Source organism: Lissotriton vulgaris, chromosome 2_1 (assembly GCF_964263255.1).
Source record: "Lissotriton vulgaris chromosome 2_1, aLisVul1.2, whole genome shotgun sequence".
Lineage (NCBI taxonomy): Eukaryota > Metazoa > Chordata > Amphibia > Caudata > Salamandridae > Lissotriton > Lissotriton vulgaris.
Genome location: NC_141687.1, coordinates 1,534,327,326 through 1,534,339,357, shown reverse-complemented (window position 1 = coordinate 1,534,339,357; position 12,032 = coordinate 1,534,327,326). Strand labels below are relative to the sequence as shown.

Here is a 12,032-nt window from a genome sequence, read left to right as displayed (position 1 = left end):
ATTACAACAAGCTATCTGGAGATGCATGTTCTGAAGTTTCCAGAGTCCTAAAGAAAATGAAACTTCTTATCATTGATGAAGTAAGCATGGTCTCAAATCTAATGCTTGCTTTTGTGCATTTGAGAATGCAAGAAATTCTTAGAACAGAGTATGATGTGTTATTTGGAGGGAAACACATTATTGTTTTTGGAGATCTACTGCAGTTGACTCCAGTAAAAGGACAACCAGTGTTTAAAATGCTCACGCATGAATATACCATGAAGTCCCTTGGAAGCATTGGAAACGTTAATATATGGTTAAATTTCAAATATGCAGAACTGCTTCAAAATATGCGACAGGCAAAGGATGTAGATTATAAAAATATTCTACAAGATGTAAGAATCGGAAAAGTAAGTGAGCACGGGAAAGAAGCTTTACATGCACGATTAATTTCAAATTTGTATCCAAATGAAAACATTCTTCCAGAGAATATTTTTAAGAAAATTACTGAGAACAAATCTGGGATATGTTTGATGCCAACTCTGCCAGAATGTTCCATCTTCAACAACAAAATGTTAAAGTTAGAAAATGAAGAGATTGTGAAACTGGAAGCAATAGATAAAATAGAGCATATGGGAGCAACAATTATTTTGTCAGAAAATTTGAAATCAAAATTGGATTCATTATAGAAGAGTATATCTAAAACAGCTGGTTTTGAAAAGACTCTGAATGTGTGTTTAAATTGTCGTATCATTTTGAGAAGGAATTTAAATGTTGAAAGAGGTCTGGTAAATGGAGCAATGGGTCATGTTGTTGATTTTGTGAATTATAGAAATAGAGATGGAATTGAATTTTTAAAAATTAAATTTGATGGCATTGAGCAAGTACAACAAATCAGTAGTTGTTCTGCTAGATTTTTGGTTGTAAAAGACTTATATGTTCGCCGAAAACAGTTTCCTGTTTGTTTGGCATATGCGGTGACAATTCATAAATCTCAAGGTTTAAGTGTAGATAGTGCTTTGGTGAATATTGGAAGTTTTGTGTTTAAAGAAGGTATGGCATATGTGGCATTATCACGAGTCAGAACTTTATCAGGATTGTACTTGTGGTGAGACAAAGATTTGTGCAGATCTAGATTGTGTTAAAGAATACAATAGGTTAAGAAGAGAGTATGCTCCACATTTGCCTCAATATCCTCTGTTTGAAAAACGTGTGGTAGGCCGAAAAAGAAGAAATGAGAATAATTGCAGTGAGGTAGTAGCAAAAAGACAAAAAGTAGATGAAAATGTAATTGTAAACAGAAAGAAAAAGGATTCTGATGAAGATGTTGTTGGATTTCAGTTTGAAAACAGTTCTGGTATCAACTGCTATGCTAATGTAGTGGTTAATGTTGTTTTTTTTCTTCAAACTTTACAAGAACTGATTGTTGAAAATCGGGATCAAAGATTCTGCGGTTTATTGAATTCTGTGTTTGAGAAATGTAGCAGTGATAGAGCAAAAATAGAAAGTGTTACAGAAATTCGAAATCTTTTAGACTAAGCATGAGTGGAAAATCCGTTCCGCTTGCGGATTTCGTGGATTTTCGGTAAATTTGCAATCCGCGAGATTCACGAATTTCCCGCAAAATCCGCAAACGAAAATCCGCGAACGGAACGGATTGGGTCAAAAGTTCAAGCTGACTTTTGTAACTCTTTTAGAATGGCGCCGGCAAGCTGCCAGAGTCATTCTAAAATAGTTACAAAAGTCAGCTTCAACAGGAAGCTCTAATAGATAAAGTAAAGCAGGTGCTGCTCAAATTCAGTTACACAATCATTAATCACCCCAAACTTGCGGTGATTAATGATTGTGTAACTTAATTTGACCTTCAACTGGAGCACCTGCTTTACTTTATCTATTAGTGCTTCCTGTTGAAACTATTTCTAGCTATTTTAGAATGGCGCTGGCAGCTTGCCGGCGCCATTCTAAGTGGGGCTGAGGGCAGAAGGGCACAAAAGTGGGACAGAGGGCAGAAGGGGACAAAAAATGAGGGGGGCAGAGGGCAGAAGGGCACAGAAACAAGTGGTACAGACGGCAGATGGGCATAAAAAACGAGAGGGTGGCAGTGATTAAGCAGGAAACCCCCCCCCGCGAAATTGCAAAGCGCCTCGCGAACACCCGCGAATACGCAAAGCGCCTCGCGAACACCTGCAAACACGCAAAAATTTAAAGATCCGCAAATTCGCGCGAATTCGCGAATTTTGCGGATTTCCAATTCGCAAATCCGCAAATTCGCGAATTGCCAGTTCGCAAAATTCGCCCATGCTTACTAAACATAAGTGGAAAATCCGTTCCGCTCACGGATTTCGGGGATTTTTGGTAAATTCGCAATCTGCGAGATTTGCGAATTTCCCGCAAAATCCGCGAACGAAAATCCACGAACGGAATGGATTGGGTCAAAAGTTCAAGCTGACTTTTGCAACTCTTTTAGAATGGCGCCGGCAAGCTGCCAGAGCCATTCTAAAATAGTTACAAAAGTCAGCTTCAACAGGAAGCTCTAATAGATAAAGTAAAGCAGGTGCTGCTCAAATTTAGTTACACAATCATTAATCGCCCCAAACTTGGGGTGATTGATGATTGTGTAACTTAATTTGACCTTCAACTGGAGCACCTGCTTTACTTTATCTATTAGTGCTTCCTGTTGAAGCTATTTCTAGCTATTTTAGAATGGCGCTGGCAGCTTGCCGGCGCCATTCTAAGTGGGGCTGAGGGCAGAAGGGCACAAAAGTGGGACAGAGGGCAGAATGGGACAAAAAATGAGTAGGGCAGAGGGCAGAAGGTCACAGAAACAAGTGGTACAGAGGGCAGATGGGCATAAAAAACAAGAGGGTGGCAGTGATTAAGCAGGCAAAAAAAAACCCTGCGAAATTGCAAAGCGCCTCGCGAACACCCGCGAACACGCAAAGCGCCTTGTGAACACCCGCGAACACGCAAAAATAAAAAAATACGCAAATTCACACGAATTCCCGAATTTTGCGAATTGCCAATTCGCAAATCCGCAAATTCGCGAATTGCCAATTCGCAAAATTCGCCCATGCTTAGTCAGGGCCCTGGGGTTAAGGCCAGGATTAATTGAACTTTTTAACATAGAAGGAGCTATGCATGGGACCCCCCTCCCCAGAGCTAAGAGGGACCAAGGATCCCAACACCTGGCCTGAATTTCATTTCGGGGGGCACAGGACCCACAACTCTGTGGCCGACATGCATAGTAGCAGGGGGAGCACCATTGCGCTCTTCTGAATGGCAGAGGAGGGGTTCAGGATCCCCAACTCCAGGTCCCAGCAGCTAAGCGGAAGAAGGGGAGTGCTGCCACACTCTCCACAATGGTGGTGTGACTGCCCCGCTCTCTGTGTCTGTGTTTCGGGAGGGGATGCTACTACCAATGGCAAGCTCCCTGCCCGCAGGAGTGACAAGGAAAGAAACTGTCTGGCTCCCAGAGTGGCACGGGAAGTACTGCCTGTGTGGAGAGCCATTGGGTCAGCCAGGGGTGAGCTTTCTGGGCTGCCACAATAATTGGAAGGACAAAGGAGTGCCAGAGTGGGACCAGGCACATCTATGATAAAAAATGAGAAAAGGGAATAGAACAGACATTGCTGCACTGCTAATGGCGTCCTCAGGATGGTAGGGGCCCCACTAAGGATAGAAGAATAGCACTGGGGAGCTGCAGGAGAGCAGCATATCCCTCTTCCTAAGGAAATCAATGTCCTTTGTAAAGGAGGCCCTGACCTGAAAGGGTCAAAGAAAGGAAGACTGTCCCAGGCTTCATTGTTACATCAATCAATCAATCACTCACAGCATTTGTATAGCGCGCTACTCACCCAGAAGGGTCTCAAGGCGCTTGGGGGAAGGGGTCCGCTACTGCTCGAACAGCCAGGTCTTCAGTTGTCTCCTGAAGGCGAGGTGGTCCTGGGTCAGCCGAAGGTGGATGGGGAGGGAGTTCCATGTCTTGGCTGCCAGGTAGGAGAAGGATCTGCCTCCGGCGGTGGCTCTTCGGAAGCGTGGTACGGTGGCGAGGGCGAGGCTGGTAGACCGTAGCTGGTGGGTGGGCGTGTAGAAGTTCAGGCGGTCATTGAGGTACTTGGGGCCCAGGTCGTGGAGAGACTTGTGTGCGTGGGTGAGGAGCCTGAACTTGATCCTCTTGTCGACGGGGAGCCAGTGCAGGTCCCTCAAGTGGCCGGAGATGTGGCTGCATCGGGGGATGTCCAGAATGAGTCAGGCGGAGGCGTTCTGGATGCGTTGGAGTCTTTTCTGTAGCTTGGCTGTGGTTCCGGCGTAGAGGGTGTTTCCGTAGTCCAGTCGGCTGGTGACGAGGGCCTGGGTGACCGTCTTCCTGGTTTCGGTCGGGATCCATCGGAAGATCTTGCGAAGCATGCGAAGGGTGTGAAAGCATGATGAGGATACGGCGTTGACTTGTCTGGTCATCGAGAGGGATGAGTCCAGGATAAAGCCCAGGTTGCGTGCATGGTCTGTTGGCTTGGGGGCGGTGCCCAGGGCTGGGGGCCACAAGGAGTCGTCCCAGGCGGAGGTTGATGGTCCCAGGATGAGGACTTCCGTCTTGTCTGAGTTCAGTTTCAGGCGGCTGTTCTTCATCCACTCGGCGACGTCTTTCATCCCTTCGTGTAGGCTGGTTCTGGCGGTGTCGGGGTCTCTGGTGAGGGAGAGGATCAGCTGGGTGTCGTCGGCGTAGGAGATGATGTTGAGGTTGTGTTGGCGTGCAATGGCAGCTAAAGGTCTCATGTAGACGTTGAAGAGGGTGGGGCTGAGTGATGATCCTTGCGGGAAGCCACAGATGACTTCGGTGGCCTTGGATCGAAACGGGGGGAAGCGGACTCTCTGTGTTCTTCCGGCGAGTAATGAGATGATCCAAGTGCCTTCTCTTGGATGCCGTTGTTGCCGAGGCGTTGGACTACGGTGCGGTGGCAGGCAGTGTTGAATGCTGCGGAGAGGTCCAGGAGGATGAGTGCCGCTGTTTCCCCGTTGTCGAGCAGGGCTCGGATGTCGTCGGTGGCTGCGATGAGGGTGGTCTCGGTGCTGTGGTTGGCTCTGAAACCGGACTGCGAGGGGTCGAGGGATCCGTTTGTCTCGAGGAAGGCGGCAAGCTGTTTGTTGACGATCTTCTCGATGACTTTGGCAGGAAAAGGGAGGCTGGAGCATGTGCTCTACAGCTGGGAGTGCAGTGCCTATAGGGGCTGAGTTTATGGTTGCAGGTTCTGTGGCCTAAAGGTTGTTAAAAGAGACAAACACATGCTGTATGTGAAAAATGCTTTGTTTCAAAGTGTTATTCATAATACTTACAAATGCTTTATTTAAATAAAGTTAACTATGATGGTATGGCAATGCTTTATTTAAATGTGTGTTAATGCTGGTAGTAGCTGATATCCCTGAGAAGCTGCAAAGTTTTAATAGTGATGTTGTGAGCTCCTTATTGCAATGCTTGATTCTTCATAATAAGAGTAGAGGGATTATGGTCACTGAAGTCAGTGATGGAATGAAGTATCAATGAAGTAACCCATGACTCTAGTCCTGAAATGTGACAGCACTGACCTAATGTAAACTGACACCCCCATATATAGTTATACATTATATCGTACATGAATGGATTTGTACTGTGAATGTTGGAGTCATGACCCCTTGTGGTCCAATGTAATGTTGTCAAAGGTATTTCCACCAGTCTTTTGTGTATTTGTAAATTATTGCATAGTAATGAGTAGCCTGTGTGTAATTAATGTAGTTTTACTTTTCTTTAAAAAAAAAAGCCCTGACTGGACAAATATTTATTGCATGCCAGTGAATGGTGATTACTAGCCCACACCACATCCCTTAAGTAGGCCTTGGACTGCACTGCTTAGCTACCATGAAAGAGTCAAGTGCTGCAAATGGGTGTTTGGTTCCCAGTGAAGGGTGAATGTGGACCCATTACTTGTGCAGGCCACAAAACTGATGGCTCATTTTCTCCCTTTAACTAATAAAGTTAATTAATTGGGATTTTATTGATTCTTATAATACTCGGAGGAGGAACTGTTGTAGCATTTTCAAAGTATGCAAAATGTGCAAATGTTGTGTAAAAATTATCCTTGATAATTAGTGTTTTCAATGATGAATAGGGTTGTAACCAATTAACTAATGATGTTGCACATAGATTGGGTTTTCTACGTCACTTAGAAGTGCAAATAATGCTACGAATAGTTGTCACATTCATGTTAAACGCCATTGTTTTTTAGAATGGATGTTGTTTCTGGTGTTCTATTCAACTAACTGCCTGCTCATTTCTCCCCTCTCAATCAGTGTCCCGCTACAAACCCTCTCTCTGTGGAGAACCAACTGAATTATGTAAATATATTAGGAATGTATAACATTGCTAGAAAACCTATATTGTTTCCATCATGTATTCAAAGTATTATTTTCAAGGAAATCCGCTGTTAGTGTAGATGTGTTAAATCTATGAGTCATTTAAAAAAAATCCATTTGTGTTGTACATTTCCAGAGTGCAGTTGCTGAGGGAGCAGGAGGACGATTTCTCTTACCTTACCAAATAGGTTAGCACTCAAGATTTAGAATATTATGTTGTTGTTTCTGGTCTTCCAATGCAACACTAGCCATGATCATATCATTTTGAATTTGGAAAATATGTTAATAGGCTGTGTGAATTACCTATAAAACATCTGGGTTTCTGCCTTTGGTGGAATTTCTCTCACTATTTTTCTCATGGGTGACTTTCCCTTTCCCTCCAAGACTCTGTTAATTTGCTTTAGACTTGCAATTGGAATGCCCTCAGTATTCTTTATAAGTTTGACAACGAATATTTACTTAGATTCTGCCTAATTAGGGAGTATTACTTTTTTCTGCGTTTGCATTTATCTATACCACTGTATTTGAGCCTTCATTGCATTTCAAGCATTTTTTCTCGGTACTGCGCTTTGATTTTTTGTTAATAAATGCACTTTTTGTGTTAGCTCAATCCTTTATGCATCCAAAATGTTATTTTAACTTTGCTAAATTGTGTTTAGCTGATGAGGAGTGTAGCATGTAACCGCTAGATTAACTGGACACAATGGAGCTGAATTTTTTTGGTGAATATGAGGGTGATCAAATATTGGGATTCAGGAGATTACTGGTGTTTGTTTCCCACAGTATCTAGAAAGGGAAGTCACCATCTCTAGTGTATTATTTAGGCTGCTTAGGCAACCAATGTTTGTGGAGTCTGAAGTTTCCTCCTACAGTATGGACTGCCGGTAAAGGACGAGGAAGTAGTGGAGCACAAGGTGAAGCCCCGCTGCTTTGTTTTGCACGATGGTGGACCAAAGACTGCCAGAGCAGGATCGGCATTGGCTACCTGTCGCTCCCACTTTGACATTTTTGGCAGTTTTTATATATAGTGAAATTGGCCCAAAGGAATCAGAGTGGTTTACATGAGCACCAGATTACTTTACACAAGGTCACGTTTTTTGTTTTTAATAAACCAAATGGGATTACGCAATTTGTCACGAATTACAGAATGAGCCGATGCTGGGGTTCGAACCTCGTTCTTCAGAAAGTGTTGGTAAATAGATATACGGTCACGTTTCTCTCACGTACGCTTCTTCCCCCGGGTGCAGTAGGTGCAACAAGAAGCAAGGCTTGCAGCTAATTTAATGTGCCTCAGGCGTACTTTGGCAGCTACAAGACCTGCCCAGAGTCCAGACTCGAAATTAAAGGCGTAGCAGGATTTGTTGGCAGCCCCAGGTTTTTCAAAGAGGAGGACCATAGGTTGGGTAAGTGTTGCATGACATGACATAAAATGGTACGTACCTTTTGCTGCCACTTACTTAAAAAAAAAAGAAAAAAGAGAGGAGGAGCTTTGTAAACTGAGAGGTTACATAAGGTCCGTGTGGCTCTCACAACGACTATCACAAGCTTGGCAGAGTATAAAGGATCCGTTTCGCAACACGAAAAAAGTGTTGTGTGAGATTAAAACTGCCACATTTTGTTCCAGATATTCAAGCTAACGCGATGGAATCTGAATCCGACTTAAAAGATTTGTATCAAAAGGAGTTTGATGGGGAGAGTTATTTTCAAATGTACTACAATCCAAACTCCGACGTCTTTGCCCCTGGTGGCTACTTTTTGCCGCTTGTACTGGAAAATCTGCATGAAACCTTCTCATCAGGCAAGTAGCAAAATGACTGCATTGATATACTTTTAATTTAGGATGTTAAGTTATATAAGTAAACCTGAAATTGTATTTAATTGCTTCTGTGCTTTTTATTTCATACAATAATCATTCTTATTTCATCAAATTTCATCAGTTCGATGAAGTAATTTAAAATCTTTTCAGGAGCCTTGACCCCTCCTTGATTTGTACACCCAGAAAGATGTGACCCATTTGGGCAGATTAAATACACTAATGTATTATCTTTGTAACACCAAATGGTACATAGCATTGCCAGTTGGAGTTGGCCATGTGAGTCTGTATTCAAATTGATTACCTCAACTGTCCATATGTTTGTAGGTCGCATCACACCTGCACGCCCCCCCCCAAGCCCCATGATTGCTATAATCTTTAGTCTTTTCCATGTTGGGATGGGTCATTAAGTTGTAGATGAACAAAAATCAAAGCTGAAACAAAGAACCTTATACCATATTAATGTAAAACCAAATCATATAATAATGTATTTGAAATGTAAGAAAAATAGGATGTATTCAGAGCACTGCAACTATAAAAAAGTATAAGAGATTGGAGACATATGAAAATGATACAAACCCAGTTCTGCCAATGCATGTAATAATTCTCAACACACATAATAATATCTCTAAACATGTGACAACGGAATTGCAATTGTGGTTACTGATGAGTTGGGAACCTCTCAATATCCTTATACATTTTAATAAGTATGAAGCAGCAGGACATACGCCTACTAATATCAGTTTGATTGATTTGGGATCCTCTTCGAACAAAAGGGGTCTGGTCACATGCCATATCATCAAAAAACAAAGGGATCCACCCTTACGGGAAAGTATAGAAGTGTTCCTCCAGACTACATGTGTCTCCTAGAATGGTGGAAAGCACACAGCTTTCTTTAACCCTTTCGATGCTGATGACGAGCTCAGCTCGTCATCACCCACGGGTGTCGTGTGCTGATGACGAGCTGAGCTCGTCATGGAAACAGCAAAATGGCATTTTCCAGCACAGGGGGGGGAAATGGCCAGCAGTCATGTGGTTAAACACCCCTGACCCACCAAAAGGACCCTTGGTGGCATGCTTCATCAACGGGGTCTTCCCGCCCCGCTGCGGGACGTGGCGTCTTGCGACCTACGACTACGTGGGAGCACAGGTTTTGAAAAACAATACTCTGTGTGGCGTATGAGGGTGAGTGGAAGGGTCAGAAGTGAGTGAATGGTGAATGGTGAATGGTGAAGAATGAAAAAAATCCTGGCTCAGTGGAAAAAATACATTTTAATGTTCCTGTTTTCCACCATTAAATTCTACTGGGAACAAACCAAGGTATCTTTTAATTTGCACTACTTCACTGTTGCATTTACATCACATCACAAATACCTGCTCCGCTGTAATTCAGGCATTGTAGCACACCAGGGAGGCATCCGGCCTCTCTGGTGGGAACCTAATCATGAAACATGCCACCAACTATGTTGGTGAGTGAGGGTTCTTTTAAACAACAGTGATTCCTCGTGCTGACACCTCTTCTTTTCTTCATTTGATCAAGAACCTTATGTCCATGCCCATGTGATGATATATCTATGCAATCCACAATGCACATGTTATTATTCTGTATATTCTACTTCATGTTAAGACAAAGATGGATTGTATCTATATTAAGGGTGTTAGGCCTGAGACAATTTCGCCCAGTCTTTCTTATACTACAACCTTTAGAACATGATGTGTATATTAGCCATTATCTAAGTATCCAAAAGCTGGGATTAGAAGCAGGAAAACAATTTGGACTACGGACCTGGGCTTTTAAAGTTTTGTATAGATGATATTTTAACTATTTTAATCACAATCCCATATGACTGTTTAGACAATAGGTGCTACAATGTGTAACTATGAATTTATGATTGTATTTATATTATGTGCCGCAATGTGTTTTTATGATTTAATCTTTTAAATTGAATAAAGCTTATTTTGAATTTGACTTTGAATAGCAACACCTTTCATGCAAGTACGTTTTTATAAAAAGTGCTAAAAGCGCCATAAACAGCATATGTGAGCATGTTCTGCTACTGATGAAAATTGCAGCTTTGGAAAATCCAATTATGTGGCCAATCATTTTCTTTTGCAATTTTACTGTGTTGGTACTTATACATATTCCACTGTAGCCTCTAAAATCTGAACTGTTGTACGATACAGCAGAGGTTATGCAAGCACCGTGAAGCATGGGCAAACTGTGCCCTGGGCCTTTGGCTCTAGGCCAATAAATTAAAGAGACCCTTATTTATGGGAATTTGGCGTAGGGCAGAGCAACAAGTCATCTTGCTGCACTGCCCTATGCCAAAGTGAAAGGGCATGAATTGTATGTATGCAGCATGGTGCATTCCTGTCCTTCCTCCCTGTGCTGACTCTGTTCCGGCTGCCTAGCATTAACACAGGCTCCCTTGCACCATAGTGCAAGGGTGTCGGTGTTGTCGGCAGGATTGTTTTTTGCAGAAAAGGGCATCTTCCTGCACAGAACCAATCCTAAGAGGCGTGTTTCTCTTTCTATGTGGACTGCAGAATGCTGCACATATAGAAAGAGGAAATAACAAGGAGAAATAAAGAAACTTCTCCTTGTTACACATCACATCAGGAGGTGTAAAGATTGAGCATTTCCCCAGTTTAACATGCTCTTGTAAATCTGGGGCAGCCTCAAATAGCATGGGTGTTGCATGGGAAAACCCACCACCATAATGCTCATGGAAAGCCTCCTGAGCGTAGAGTAAGGAAGCGCAGTGATTTGTGCTGTCCTGCCTTACTCCATATCCATGAGGTCATTCAAAGCCTTGCATAGTGGCTTTGCGTAACCTCATATATATGATTTTGTAATCTGCACCACCGGAGAGTCACAGTAGGTGACATTTTGGCAGTGCATGGGGCCCAAAATACCATCCATAGACTCTTCCATTGGTAAGCTTAATTATCAGTATACCGTAGCATCCCAGTATTCACAGATAAGGAATGTGCACACACATACTACTTGATTTCATTGTCGTGCTGCACAAATTATGCGAATCTGATTAATGTGCACATGCCTGCAGCCTTCAAGATGGCTGTTGCTGTTCATGATTTGGACCCCATTTGCAGTACATGGAGATTCATGCACCTACAACTTGAGAGCCCTGGTGTCTGTAGGCCCTTGTATGATACCATCCTAGGAATGATGATAAGGCAGAATTATATGGAAGAGGAAGTGACAGTTAACCCCATAACTCTATGATCTGACCAAGAAGACTAAGCTGATATTTCTCACCTCTAAAAGGCTATTATCTTTGCCAAAGTTTTTTTCCTTGGCGTTACTTCCAATAGACAGTGCCAGCATTTGCCCAAAAGCGGAAGGTGCAAGTTCAATGAGAAGTCACTGCAGAGACCTACATGTGGAAAGAGACCGCTTCGCCCCTATTTTGTAGTGTAGTGCAGAGCTAAAGGGAGAAAATGGTGTCCAGTCACAGGGTTGAGGTAAGCAGCTCTCTTGTGAAGCAAGGACTCAACACTATGAATTGATCAGGACATATTTACATAGACTGCTAGAGAGGGGGTAGTGTGCAGCTCCACACACAGATTTACAAAGTTGGACGAAGGGAGGATGATTAAAAAGTGGGGGAAAAGCAGGGCACCACATTTAGTCCCATGGAGTGCTGAACGCTGAAGAAGAAGAAAGCCATCCAATCATGAGTGAGGGGCTGACCCACAGCCCGCTCAATGTATTGTATCGTCCACAATAGATGTTCAAACAGAGACAACTAAAACCACCTGTAGACAAGGTCTAAAAACTGTAAGCACTAGAATGCACAGACAAAAAAGTATTCTGAATGTGCTACAGGCTACT

General features: G+C 43.0%; 1 protein-coding gene across 1 annotated transcript in view; it reads left to right on the top strand.

The window, feature by feature from the left end:
* Positions 1-7,902: 7,902 nt before the first annotated feature.
* Positions 7,903-12,032, top strand: part of LOC147732850 (nicotinamide N-methyltransferase-like) — a 201,028-nt gene continuing 196,898 nt past the window's right edge. Inside the window, exon 1 of the mRNA XM_086957395.1 lies at positions 7,903-8,161. Within this exon, the coding sequence (XP_086813521.1) occupies positions 8,005-8,161 (157 nt within the window). The 5' untranslated portion in view covers positions 7,903-8,004. The remainder of the gene's footprint in view (positions 8,162-12,032) is intronic.